The sequence below is a fragment of the Vipera ursinii genome (genome assembly GCF_947247035.1).
Source record: "Vipera ursinii genome assembly, chromosome: 1".
Taxonomy (NCBI): domain Eukaryota; kingdom Metazoa; phylum Chordata; class Lepidosauria; order Squamata; family Viperidae; genus Vipera; species Vipera ursinii.
This window is the reverse complement of record NC_139512.1, coordinates 203,055,776-203,070,459: the sequence shown is the minus strand read 5'-3', so window position 1 is coordinate 203,070,459 and position 14,684 is coordinate 203,055,776. Positions and strand designations below refer to the sequence as shown.

General features: G+C 43.7%; 1 protein-coding gene across 3 annotated transcripts in view; it reads left to right on the top strand.

Moving 5' to 3' along the window:
* PLCB1 (phospholipase C beta 1) overlaps positions 1-14,684 on the top strand; it is a 471,912-nt gene that overhangs the window by 383,108 nt on the left and 74,120 nt on the right. For all 3 annotated transcript variants that reach the window (XM_083362231.1, XM_083362232.1, XM_083362233.1), the window contains exons 24-26: positions 3,774-3,906; positions 7,797-7,850; positions 10,117-10,336. In XM_083362231.1, coding sequence (XP_083218357.1) covers positions 3,774-3,906; positions 7,797-7,850; positions 10,117-10,336 — 407 coding nt within the window. The remainder of the gene's footprint in view (positions 1-3,773; positions 3,907-7,796; positions 7,851-10,116; positions 10,337-14,684) is intronic.

Sequence of the window (14,684 nt, the reverse complement as noted above, 5' to 3'; positions counted from 1 at the left end):
GCCTCCTGCGGACATAAGGTCTCCCTCATAACCACAGCCACTCCCCCACCCCTACCCTGAGTCCGAGGCCGGTATAGCACCCGGAAGCCTGGTGGGCAAAGATCAACCAGGGGGATACCACCCTCTGGGCCCAACCAGGTTTCCGTGATGCAGGCCAGGTCCGCATGCTCACCCTCGACCAGATCCCGGACGAGGGGAGCCTTATTGGCAACGGACCTGGCATTCAGGTACACCAGCCGGAGCTCAGGTGGCTGCACATCCCCGTTCCCAGAACCTTGGGTCAAAGACAGAGGGTCGGAGCGCCTCACCGCTTGTAGATAGCGGAGAGGCCCTCCCGGAGGTCGATACGGCCCTCTGATCTTACACCTGCTGCCATTCCCTATCGTCGTGGGAATTGACAATCCCACGACCCGCTCCACAGCTCCGGAGATGACCGACCCCGGCTCCCCCTCAACGCGATCTATCCTGGGCCTGGCCTGAACAGCAGTTGGCAGATTACCCCCCCTCTCCAGCCAACCACAACCCTCCCCCCTCCCTAACCCTACAAAAAATTTGGCTAAAAAAGTAATCAGGGGCCTCTTATTAAATTTATATCTTAGGCCCGTTTCTGCCCGGCCATCTCTCAGGGTCCCAACAATCGGGCCCGTCATCAAGAGGCAAATTAAAAGGTAAGGCTGTATTGCACCCCTGGAGTACCTCAAAACCATGGTGATAATTGGGTAATACAGCAAAAGCAGACCCAGATCAAAATAAATAAAATAAATAAAATAAATAAAATGGGAGGATCTTAACATGGAAGGAGAATATCCAGACTGCAAACCCAGCTCTTCTGCCACTAGAGCTGGGTAACCCCGGGACAATCCCCGTTCTCTCACAACGGTCAGAACCGGGGAGCAGCCTGAGATATACAGCCGGGGAAAGAGATACCGCCTAGAGCTCTCACCTCTAAGACGGAACAGATGGAAACTCTTGACTCTTAACCACTCTCTCACAGTGGTTATACACCCGGCACCTTCTACAACCCAGGGGGAAAGGAAAAAGGGAGGACAATAGGGGAAACCAGTCAGCGAGATGGATTAGGGTAAAAACCCATAAAGTCACAGAGTGGGGCTCAAGGATATGGTCCAGTGAGCTATAATAGTCCATGCCTCCAGATGTCCAGGCATAAAAGTCCATACTCCACCCAGCCATAGTCACCGTGCCAAGACGGTCGCGGCACTCCAACTCCCTCACCGCCAACCGTCCCAGACGCCAACCAGGGCCGTCTCCACAACTCCAGCTTAAAACGCTGACGCTGCTCCAAGCCGTAGTTCATAATAGCAGTCGTAAATCAACCAGCATCCGGCTCCTGAGCAACTGGAAAGAGCTCAGCCAGTTCTTCCGGGCTTGCACGGCTCTCCCAAACCTCCAAAACTCCAAACTTAGAGAGCACAACACAGCACTTAAAGAGAAAACAGCACAGCCGCTCCCTCTGGCTTCGTTGAGCTCCCGCGGCCCCGACAAACAGCTGGTCGGCGCCGCAGAACAGTCAGCTGGTCGGCGCCGAAAACACAGCACGGGGCTCAGTCAGTTCTTCTGGGCCTGCACGGCTCTCCCAAACTCCTCCGAGCAGCCGGGGCCCTCCGAAAAGCCGACAAACAGCTGGTCGGCGCCGCGGAGCACAGTCAGCTGGTCAGCTGGTCAACTTGTACTTCTTAGCCTTGTTCATACAGATTTCTTCCTCCAGTTATTGTAATTGAATGTTTTCTAGGTACAACAGCTTCGAAAAGTAAAAATGCAAACCACAACAAATCCCAAATTAGGAAAAGAAAGATAAAGCACTACTCAATCGTTTTATTCATCTTCATCAATCATGCTTGAGTTAGCGTGGCATAGTTATAATTCTACAAGTCTGAACACCTGTTTTTTAAGATTTCCCATCCCCAAGGAAATCTTCCTCCTTCTCTTCTTGCTTTATGTGCACTAGACTGTGTGATAAATCTGCTGCATTGCTCCAGATGCAGTTATCTTTCAGCACCAGGTGAGGGATCCATTCACAAACAATTGCTCTGGCTGTAATTCAGCATTACATCAATGCTTCTGTAAGCAGCTTCTCTGCAGCTCTTAAGATACTGCATTTTTGTTCCAGCAAAATAAATATCTTTGTAATGAAGAGCCAAATAAATGCCCGTATCTATGAGCTAGCTGGTTTAATCTGCCAAGCTGCCAAGCTTTTATTTATTGTACCTTGTTATTGTTCTTCCTTTTATTCAGTAGGTGCCAACAAACAAAATTCAATATAAATTGTTTATTATCTACCTTGCCCTAATTTTTAGGGAGGAAATTTAAACAGATAATTCGTACATTTGTGAGACTGGATATATTGTAAGGTGTAGACAGTCAGAGTCAATTTACGCTTGATATCCTCTGAGGTACTAAATTGGAGCAGGGAGGAAAATCTATCGGTAGTGTGTAATGATCATTCGTGCAAAAACAAAGTTTTCAGTTTCACTCATCCCATCTTGTTGTTTAACCTATACATTCTTATTAAAAAGGTGAAGGATTTTGAGAAAAGAGCTGTCTCCCGCCCCCTCCCATCAGTTTATTACCAGTGAAGAATGCTAATGAAAACCTCCAGAGAAGCTAATCCAACAAGGTACCATGGCAACAGGTCCTCCTTATATAAATTTTCATACCTCAAGGAGGCAAACTGCTTAGCAGTGCTCTGTAACTATGGATCTTCTTCCCCCTTCCATTTGTGTAGCAGGAATCTTCAGTCTCCTCTGATAAAATAGGATCTTAAGCAAGGGGGAGAGGATTAGTATCTAGTAAAAAGGAATGAGCTCTAAACATGGGCATTGAGAGCTGGCAAGGAAGTACAGGTTGTGGGGAATGTTTAAACAGGTTGAACGGTACAGGCATAGTCATCCAAGCATGCGGCAAGGATGGAGGTACTGTTTACATAAGCTTATCTGTTGAATATAATTATGGGCAAGCTGTCCTGGGAACTATTGCTGTGCCTCAGAGGTGAATTAGTAATCAGACCTTTGGGACACAATCCTGAAAGGAAAGCGAAAGAAATCATTCTCTGTCATATGGTGTTAAGTGGTAACTAGTGCATTCTGCTGATGTCCTTGTATTTGCGCAGTTATTACCTTAAAACATAATAGTCTACAGAGCTCCATAGGCAGAAATTGGATGATCTTGACTTACTGGGATGCCTAAGCCTAGGTTTTCTTTTTGATTTCAGGGATAATAAATCTGGATGAAAAGCAATGAAAGAAACTGACTTTAAAATGTGTGTTACTGTCATTTTCCATTGGCAGGATTAATTGACATTGTGATTCTTTATAGCTAAAATTAGTAGTTTATTTTACGAACATGATCTATAGCTTCTGTAGCTTTCCAGGTGGGGTCTGTGTTCATTCAGGTTTATTAATTAATTATATATTAATTTTGAAATTGGATTGTTCCTATTTATTTGTTAAATTGATAGTTTTTTTATTTCAAGTTTTTTTAAAACCCTTCCTCATTTTCCTGCACGTAATCAGAAGAGTTGAACAGTAATAATGGCAGCTAGATTTATTTTGTTTCGCAAGCCTTTTTTGATGGTGAAATGAGAAGAGATGAGGTACAATTTTCTCAACAAGGAACAATTTGAATAAATCTTAGTACAGGAATACTGGTGTTTATTATGGGTGGAATCTGTACATGTTGAAAGCAAAAACCTCATGCAAGTTCTCTAATCGCAAATCCTTTTTTTGTATTTTATGGGGAATGTTTTGAATTGTTAGGCAGAACAAGGAGATGTACCTTCAGAAGCTCACAATGAACCTAAACCTACACCAGCAGAAAATGGAGTAAATTGTACTACATCTCTCACCCCTAAATCTTCTACTCAGGTTGTTCCAAGCCAACCAGCACTGGGTAAGAACTGTGCTATAGTGCATGATTTTGGGACTATTCTTATACCGGTATTGAAAAAAAAAGATAGCTAAATTTCTCCTGGCCAAAAAGACAAGATTGTATCACTTTTGATGAATACATCTATATCTGTGACTGTTTGGAAAGCAATGCTTGCAACAAAATCTCTCTTATTACCTTCCAATGTGCAAAAAAAGAAAGAAAGAGAAGTAGCATGACAAAGCCAGTTTGAATAAATGCATGCTTCTCTAGACCCAGTGATCTGTGTTCTGTTGCAGGTGTCCCCAGGAGGAAGAGCAACGTAGAAATAAAATTATAAAAGAATATAGGCTAGATAATTACATTGGTTCTGACCCATGGCTATCATTACTCAGCCAGGAAGCTCCTGAGGCGACCATGAGGAAGTGGTAATTTCTGAGTCTTACGGGGGTGTTGTGTAGATAAAATCTGTCTTCTGTGTACACATCTTGAAGACGTTTAGGATATAGGTGAAGGATCAGATGAACTGGGGGGGCGGGCGGGCGGTTGAGAGCAGATAGAGAATGCTAAATATATTCCATAGCAGAATTTGGCTGTGCCCTATTTAGACCAGCTCTAGTGCTTTATCAAGAATGTGACCAGAGTTTATACCTTAGGAAACCATTTGCTAGAGAGATTTTGTTTGTGTTGTTGTTGCTGTTGCTGCAGTCACAGTTAAAGCTGTGGAGCAGTGGGCTAATGCCTCCTCAAGTAACACCAGCTGCCTGCAATTAGTGCAGGTTCGCGTCCCACCAGGCTCAAGGTTGACTCAGCCTTCCATCCTTCCGAGGTAGGTAAAATGAGGACCCAGATTGTTGGGGGCAATAAGCTGACTTTGTAATAATGCCGCTTGGGGGGCCCCCGAAAGCCCTAATAAGCAGGCATATACATAGAATGAAGGCTATTGCTAAGCACATTAGTTTGTGCTTAAATTGTAAGCCGCCCTGAGTCTTCGGAGAAGGGCGGGATATAAATGGGATTAAAATTAAAATAAAAAATAAATAAAGCTATATGGTAAAAGTTTGGTTCTAGGATAGTTGGAGCCAATGTGACTAAAGAAGAACAAAACATGTGAGGTCACTGATATTCCGACCCTGCTAAAGAACTCAGCTCTAGCGTGTGATCTTTCAGACTCAGTTTTCAAGGGAAAAATAGTTAGGACTAAGCAAGGATAGAACAGCCAAGTTTCAGTCTTTGGAGATTGCACATTTAGCAGATTAAGAAAGAAATAATGAACATATCCAATGCAGGATTAAGACATTTTAATCCCCAGAATAATGTTTTAACGTTCAAAATCTCTAAATATATGAATTTCTTTTTGAAAAATCAATTTTCTCTAATTAGATCTATGCTTCCATTATGTACCGTAAAAATGAACTAGGTACAAGTCTTTATGCATCAGCTATTATTTATAGAAATGCTTTCAGACAAGCCCACTGTAGACATTCTGCCAATCTTATCAGTGTTAATTGCCAGACCAACTGTATTTTACAGCAATTGCATTTTAGTCATCTTCAAAAGCAGCCCCGTATCAAGGATGTTGAATGTCAAATTGGGTGGTGTTGAAGGCACTTCTGTCTACCACTTAAGCAAGAATTCTGAGTCCAGAGAATGCACAAGCTCATAGATCTGTCGCCCATACAGAGCAAACACTGATGCCAAAAGTGAGCCAGATTGTTTAATTATGAAGAGCAACTCCATCTTGCTGGAATTTAAGTTTCTTTCATCTCCTCGAGCCCTTCACAGCCTTCAGGCACTAAGCAAGAACCACCTTGGCAAAGTGTAATTATTATCAGCATATTGAAGGTCCTCTCTCAAATGGATGGATGGCTTTTCCTAGCAGTTTTATGTAGATACTAATAAAATGGAAGAGAGATAACTGCTACAGTACCCCATATTAGAACAACCATGGGCTAGTATGTTCCTCCGCCATGATCACCAATTGGAACCATCCACTCAGGAAATGGAATCATTGCAATTCATTGCCTTCAATCCTTATTCTTTGCAGGCAATTCAGAAGCATACCATGATCAATGGTAGTGAATGCTACCAAGATATCTAGTGGGATACAGTAGGTAGGTCATGCACCAAAACAATTAATACTGTCCCAGTCCCATGCCCTGATCTGAATTGCAACCAAAGAAGTCCAGATAATTACCTCTAGAACTTTTGTAGCTGAAACCCTATCACCTTCTGCAAAATCTATCAGAAAGTGAAGATTGCAGAATGAAAGGAAGTTCTCCAGGCTTTTGGATTAAGAGATGACTCTCCATGAGGAAGTGATCATTGTGTTGACTGTAAAGGAACCATTCCTATCTTCAAAAAAAATGTATAGTAAAAAGTTTCCTACTCATTCCCTTGGATCCCACAAAGTAATCCCAGATAATCTTACAATGGGTTTACCTTACTAAACTGAGCAAGCAGCATCCATTTCAGAATGTTAGTAATTTTGTTTGCAAAGATTTCATAAACTATTTATTGCCTACAGAAGCATATTCTGCCCTGCTTTTATTCCAAAAGGATATGGAAAACCTTGAAGAACAATGTCCAAAAGAGAGCAAGGGAAACAAAAATACCTCTTGGGGTCCTTAGATTCCTACCGCTTCTGAGAACTGAAGTCCATTAATCTGGAGGGCTCCCGAACAGGGGAAGTCTGCTGTAACCCAGTCTTAGGAACAGGATTAAAAGGATGGGGTACCCATCCACTTTAGCTTTTCTTGAGTACAAGTTAACCACGAGCAGATCGTTTTCCCCAGCTAAATATCATCTGCTTTGGGTCCCAATGGACAGACTTTCTCCTTTAAACAGAAAGCATCATTTTGAGGTCACAAAGACCATGCCTTGTGACATGGGCAACATCAGTGTGAAATCACAATGGCTAGCCTCTCCTCTTGGCAGTCATTGAAACAAGCAGCAGTGGCAAAGTGAGGCAACATGCCTTCCTATTTACATTCACGGGGCAAAATAACTAGGAGGACTGATGCATAATTTATTTATTATTGAGATAAATAGCAGCAATGTTTCGCCATAGCACTCATCTGTAAGTATGTATCTCCCTGAACACCCAACCTCAACTTCAATAAGTGACTCTAAATAGCTTGGACCACTAGGGTAACGTAGGCATGCAGGTAAGTGCTCTTACTAGCCCAGAGATAACAGAGCCAATAGTTTCTTCATCCTGCATGGGGTAAGAGCAACACAGAGAGATAATGTGACTTGCATGCTGGCACTGAAGCACAGCCCCAATTTAACATTAAATATATACTCACACATTAAGAAAAGAAACTAATGCTATCAAATAATGAAGAGGCAATTTTCTATCATCTGCTCCAGGGAAGTATTTAAAACATGTTTAGCCTACTTTTCTTATGACGCTTTCAAAGCAGCTAATATAAATGAAAAACAAGAGTCTGTATTTAAAGCCACAAAAACACAATGAATACATCAAAGCCTCAGTCAGTCAACAGGACGTAGGAGCTAAAAAGTAGATCAACAAAATAAAACTAGGACTTCATCTTACGCCTGAAGATTCAGAGTTAGGACTAGACAAGCTTCAGCCAATGAGCAATTCTGAATTTGGAGTGGCTGCTGAAAAAACTGCTTCCATGTTGATGTTAACCTAGTTACAGAGGGGCAGCACCTAGGAAGCTGTTGTTTTATTACAGGCAGGGCAGATTGAATTGAGAGCAGGTAGCGGTTGGGGAAGCCTGGCCCGCAGCTAAGAACAAATAAGAACAAGTTATTTGTCAATACAGCGTCAACAAGGATGGCATTATATGCTCTGGCTCTTAGAGCCAATAAGAAAAATGCCTCTCTGTAAGGTTTTGTATTCTTCATTTCAGACCAGTTTAAATTTTGATGTTATTTACACCTAGGTTCTGTGAAAGTCCCAGCCAAAACAGAAGATCTGATTCAGAGTGTCCTGACAGGTAAGAAACATGATGGTGCTGTATATCAGTATCTCTTAAACAAATTAATGGGAGTATTTCAAGACAAAGCATATCACATACAAATAGCTATTTTAATTTCTTTATTATTGAGAATGCCTCCCTAGTGGTACTTAACCATCATATAGAAAGAACAATTATATATTTAAGGGATTTAAAAATGAAAGAGTAAGCCCAAATTACTGGACTGCATCAGTTTAATCCTGATAGGATGAATAATTGGGATCTAGATGATGCCGAGTTTAGTTCTGAGACCAAATTTAAGGGTCCAGGATGCATTTGCATGTGTTTGAATGTGATAAACCAGGATATAAACAGCAATGCAAATAATAGATTAAATAGAGTTCCCTCCAAGCATCAGTAATTTCTACATGGCATGATTAAATAACTCTTGAATTTGCTGTATAAATTCATTCACTTGAGAGCAAAAGCTATATTCAAAACAAAAAATCTTAATGATATACAAAAGCTCTTGTGAGTATATATGAGCATACACAGATGGATATCTTTATCCTTTTCCTCTGAAGGAACAATAAAGGAACACAGCAAAGAGCAATGAGTTACATGTAAAATCTGCCTGCACAAAAATGGCTAAGGTGCATCTTGAGATATAAATATTTTGTATACCTTATGAATAACCTGTACCTTGATATGATGTGAAGAACGTGTTATAAATTTACATACCAGAAATAACTTAGAATTCTCCAAACTAAATAATAGATGTACTTACATAAAATATACCTTGCTTTTGTAAAAAAAAAAGACTGAACTGGGTCATTTTTATATTGTGGAATGTATTAATAAATGTGGGGGCTATTTACTAGTATGTCTGTCTCCAGATGAGATGCAACTGTAGTCAAAACAACAATGGCTGATGAAACAGAATAAACAGAATTGAAATATCTTTATCTTTCAAATATCCTGAATTACATAATTCATACAAGTTGAGTCTCTTGAATTATATAATTCTGATAAGATTACATAAAGACAGGAAAAAGTTGCTGCAGTAGATATGTACTTGTGCAATTCAGAGGAGCACACATACAGTGCAGTGTACAAGTGTAATGCAGTGTGCAGCGCAATGTACAAATGCAATGCAGTACAAGAGCACTGCAGTAATCCAGCCAAGTACAAATGCAGTGCATTTATATTCATGATTTCAGACGAGTACAGTAACCCATAACACCCAAAGAAAGAAATAAACTGCTTACACAATATCTTCCAACAAAATGGCTAACCATACAACCTTATCAAAAAATATCTAATTATTCAACTCACTACAGCGCAACAAACACAAGTTCTGAAAAGAATTATACATCAAACCATATAAAAAACAACCAAAAGCCTACTACAACCACATGGCATCGCCATAGCACACAAAACCAACCAAAACCCTCCAAGACATAAGTAACCAAAAGACCCAATAACCCAGGGGACTTCAAACTTGGTCCTTTTATGACTTGTGGACTTCAACTCCCAGAATTCCTCAGCCAGTGTGCCTGGCTAAGGAATTCTGGGAGTTGAAGTCCACAAGTCATAAAAGGGCCAAGTTTGAAGATCCCTGCAATAACCCAAGAAGAAACAAAAACAGGAATCACGTACAACATACAGTGTAAAAACTGTAACTACCATTATCTGGATAGACAGGTAGAAGACTGGCAGAGTACTTCCATGAACAAGAACTAGGAGTCAGAAAACCCAATGAAAACTCCTTAATCTTACAACACATAGGCAGACTCAGTCTCAATTTCAAATCAGCCATCAATATACACAAAGAAATAAATCATAATTATACATCATTCAAGAGACAATAAAAAACTAAAAAGGAAAAAAAAGATACCAAAACACATCCTCTCTAGCAGCCAGCACTCAGATAACCAGGGATTAACACCAGGGAAACAATCAAGAAGAAGAAGAAAATATCCACATCAAGGATCTACCAAGGAGAAAAACCATACTCTCATCAAAACAGGCAGCGCAAGCTATTGTATATAAACAGGGAGAAAACCCCACAATTTCACTGATGTTACTAAATGGGCAATGTTTACAACTAAATAACCAAGCTCCAAGAGCTCCAGGACCCCATAGTTCAGTCCTTAGCATTCTTATATACTTCTCTTCTATTGGAATAAGAGAGTTGCTTTTAAATGAAGCTCATGCAATAGCGGCGAAAACCTGATAAAACTAGGCATATCCCCTGCGTGTCTAATGTTGTGCAGTGATAACACCACTCCTCTTATTCTTGCAGAAGTTGAAGCACAAACCATTGAGGAGCTAAAGCAACAGAAGGCATTTGTGAAACTTCAGAAGAAGCACTACAAAGAAATGAAGGATCTTGTGAAGAGACATCACAAAAAAACAACAGATCTTATAAAAGAGCATACTACAAAATATAATGAAATTCAAAATGATTATCTGCGACGGAGGGCAGTGCTAGAGAAGACAGCTAAAAGAGACAGTAAGAAAAAGTATGTCTACCTTCTTGGAAATAGCGTACTCCCTGATTGGGTCTCATGTCTCATGTCTCCTTCCAGACAAGATGGAGCTTCTATTATGCTGAGTGAAGTAATCTCTGCTGCACTGCTTTACATTAAACCACTGCGGAAGCTTCTGTCATTCATGCCAGTGACAAATTGATCCAGGGGTTGGTAGGGTATGTAGTTATGAGTGATGCTAAGAAAAAAAATGACTAAAAACAGTTATCGATCTTAACAGCCTTCTGGGCAGGCCTGTATTAACAGAATAAGAGTTGGAAGGGACCTTGGAGTCCAACCTTCTATACCATTTCAGACAAATAGTCTTCCGATCTCTGCTTAAAAACCTCCAGTGCCGGAGCACCCACAACTTCTGGAGGCAAGTCATTAAGTAGGTAGAGAATTAAAAGAAGCGCTTAGTGTCTCTTGACTTATGTCATTAGATTTTTTAACACAAAAAATATGTGTGGGGGAGAGAAATGGGCAAATGTTTTCAGTATTAAGGTCTTACAAGATGTTGCACGTGGTGGTGCTGGGGAAGAAGAGTTACATGCAGCATGCATAGAGCTGAATGTCCATCAGAGAGAGGAAGGCCCTCATTCATATAATAATAATAATAATAATAATAATAATAATAATAATAATAATAATAATAATAATAATAATAATAATATTTCTATACTGCCCTTCTCCCGAAGGACTCAGGGCGGTGAACAGGGCAAGAATAAAAATACAGGATTACAAAAGTTAAAAAGAAGATTAAATAAATGCCCATATACTAAAATACATCTTAAAAACCCAATAAAATAATAATAACAACCCCCCCCCAATCCCCTCATCAGGCCAGGCCAGCTTGTTCAAAAAAGTATGTTTTTAGCTCGCGGCGAAAGGAGCGAAGATCGGGCGCCGTCCGGAGCTCAACCGGTAGCTGATTCTATAGCTCCGGGGCGCCCACAGAGAAGGATCTCCCCCTGGGGGCCACCAGTCGACATTCTCTGACCGGTGGCACCCTGAGGAGGCCCTCTCTGTGGGAACGCACAGGGCGGAGGGAAGTCGATGCCGGCAGCAGGTGTTCCCTAAGGTACTCCGGCCCCCTGCCATGTAGGGCTTTGAACACCATTACTAGTACCTTGAATCTCACCCGGAAGGCAACTGGCAACCAATGCAGCTCACGGAGCAAAGGTGTAACGTGGGAGTATCGGGAGACTCCCAACACAACTCTCGCGGCTGCATTCTGTACCAGTTGGAGCTTCCGGGTGGTCCTCAAGGGCAGCCCCATGTAGAGAGCGTTGCAGTAGTCTAGTCGAGAGGTCACGAGCGCGTGAGTGACCGTGCATAGATCATCCCGGCTTAGATAGGGCCGCAACTGGCGCACCAGGCGAACCTGGGCAAAAGCCCCCCTAGTCACAGCTCCTATGTGATCTTCCAAGGTGAGCCGTGAATCTAGGAGGACTCCCAAGTTACGAGCCCTATCTACGGGGGGTAATAGTTCACCCCCCATAGCAAGAGATGGAATGTCCGAATAAACCCGGGATGAAGGTATGCAAAGCCACTCAGTCTTGTCGGGGTTGAGTTGAAGTCTGTTCCTCCCCATCCAGACCCGAACCGCCTCCAGGCAACGGGACATCACGTTGAGGGCATCACTGGGGTGGTTTGGGGTCGAAAGGAAAAGCTGGGTATCATCAGCATACTGATGATACCCAACTCCAAAACCACGAATGATCTCACCCAGCGGTTTCATATAGATGTTGAACAGGAGAGGCGAGAGGACCGACCCCTGAGGAACTCCACAAATGAGAGACCTCGCGGTCGACCTCTGCCCTCCTGCCAAAACCGACTGTGAACGTCCCTGCAGATAGGAGGAGAACCACTGTAAGACCGTGCCTCCCACTCCCAATCCCCTGAGACGCCGCAGCAAGATACCATGGTCGATGGTATCGAAAGCCGCTGAGAGGTCTAATAGGACTAGAACAGAGGAATGTCCCCTGTCCCGAGCCCTCCAGAGATCATTCACCAGCGCGACCAATGCCGTCTCCGTGCTGTGCCCAGGCCTGAAACCCGATTGGTACGGGTCTAGATAATCCGCTTCATCCAGGACCAGAGGGAGCTGATGCGCCACCACACTCTCAACAACCTTCGCAAGAAAGCGAAGGTTGGAGACAGGACGAAAGTTGTTCAATACAGGCTTCTTGAGGAGAGGCCGCACCACCGCCTCTTTCAAGACGGCGGGGAAGCTACCCTCGTTTAAAGAAGCCGATATAACTGCCTGGAACCAGCTGTGTGTCCTCTCCCGGGCTGCATAGACCAGCCAGGAAGGGCACGGGTCCAATAAACATGTGGTGGTGCTCAGCCTCCCCATGATCCTGTCCACTTCCTCCGGAGTCACAGAATCAAACTCCTCCCAGGTGATATCGACAAGACCGCCTGCGTCCTGCTCGACAGACTCTGCCCAGTCAGAGTCCAGACCGGTCCGAATCCAAGTGATTTTGTCCGACAGATGCTGGTTAAACTCCTCGGCATGACCCTGCAAGGGTTCCTCCCTCACCTCTTGATTCAGGAGGGAGCGAGTCACCCTAAACAGGGCGGCCGGGCGATTATCTGCGGACGCGATAAGGGTGGCGAAGTGGTTAGACCTCGCCTCCCTTATCGCAGCGAGATAAGACCTAGTATAGGTTCTTAGTCGCAATCGGTCGGATTCGGATCGGCTGGACCTCCAACCGCTCTCTAGGCCCCGTCTCCGACGCTTCATCTCCCGGAGCTCCGCGGAGAACCATGGAGCTCGACGGGATCTGCACCGGGTCAGGGGCCGCAGGGGTACAACTCGGTCAAGAGCCTCAGTGGCTGCCCTTTCCCAGGCTTCCACTAAGGCGTCTGCCGAGCTGTGAGCAAGGGAGGCAGGTGGGGACCCCAGCACCGCCTGGAACCTCTGGGGATCCATTAAGCGTCTGGGGCGGTACCATTTAATTGGTTCCACACACCCACGGCAGGGGGTGGAAAAGTGGAAGACCAGCCGCAGGAGATGATGATCGGTCCATGACAGGGGCATAACAATTGGGGAGCCCCCACCAAGATCATCTAACCACCGTCCAGATAAGAAAACTAAGTCAAGGGTGTGGCCTCCCTCATGAGTCGGTCCCGAAATTACTTGCGTCAGGTCCATGGCCGTCATGGAAGCCATGAACTCCCGAGCCAACTCAGATGATCCTCCCAGCGATGGTAGATTGAAGTACCCCAAAACTATAAGTTTCGGGAACTCAATCACCAACCCAGAGAGGACATCGAGAAGCTCAGGCAGGGCTGCTGCTATGTGACTAGGCGAAAGGTACACCAGCAGCAAGCCCAACTGCGCACCAGGGCCGCATCTCAAAAAGAGAGACTCACACCCGACTATCTGGGGAACGGTGGCCTCCCGCGGACACAAGGTCTCCCTCATGACAACAGCCACACCCCCACCCCTACCCTGAGCCCGAGGCCGGTGTAGCACCCGGAAACCTGGTGGGCAAAGGTCAACCAGAGGAATCCGTCCCTCTGGGCCCAACCAAGTCTCCGTGATACAAGCCAGGTCCGCCTGCTCACCCTCGACCAAGTCACGGATGAGAGGAGCTTTATTAGCGACAGACCTGGCATTCAAGTACACCAGCCGGAGCTCAGGAGGCTGCACATCCTCACTCCCATCATATCCCATCACCTTTTGGGCATCAGACCCAGTAACTAGGTCAAAATTAAATGCCAGTGAATTTAAGCCATTTTCTACCTGTGTTCAACCCATTACAGCACTGTCAAGAGTGGGTTTCTAGATTTGAGTTGCTACCCTTCTTCCTTATTTATTTATTTTATTATTTTATTATATTTGCACAAATCTCACATTCTGTTCAGGGCTTCATTATTACCTTTCTCCAGATGGAAGTCAGTCTTTTAGCCACCTCTCCTTTTAAGCTTGTGGTTTCCTAGGCAACTGGCTTAACACCTGGGTAGAACTAAAAGCATCTCTGATATAACTGTCAGGGCTCAGGAAGATGCATTTCATTTACATTGCCCTCGCTTTTAATTTTTGGGATGGGGGGGTTGGAATGTACTACTGTTACTATTTAGTTTGCAGTTGCTCTGTTTAGTTCACATGCTCCATTCATTGCACCCCCTTCTCACCTCACTTTTATAGTAGCAGTTCTTTCCCAAGATCAGAAATATCCCACTGTTCCTTGGGGAGTTTTGTTCAGTTTCTATTTTGCACAGATTATTTTTTTCGTTTGGGTTTTGTATGTTGTTCCAAGCTTGCTTTCCTTTGACAAATCCTTGGTCTTTATGAACTTTGCTGTTTGGAGTTCATTAAATAGTTTCACAT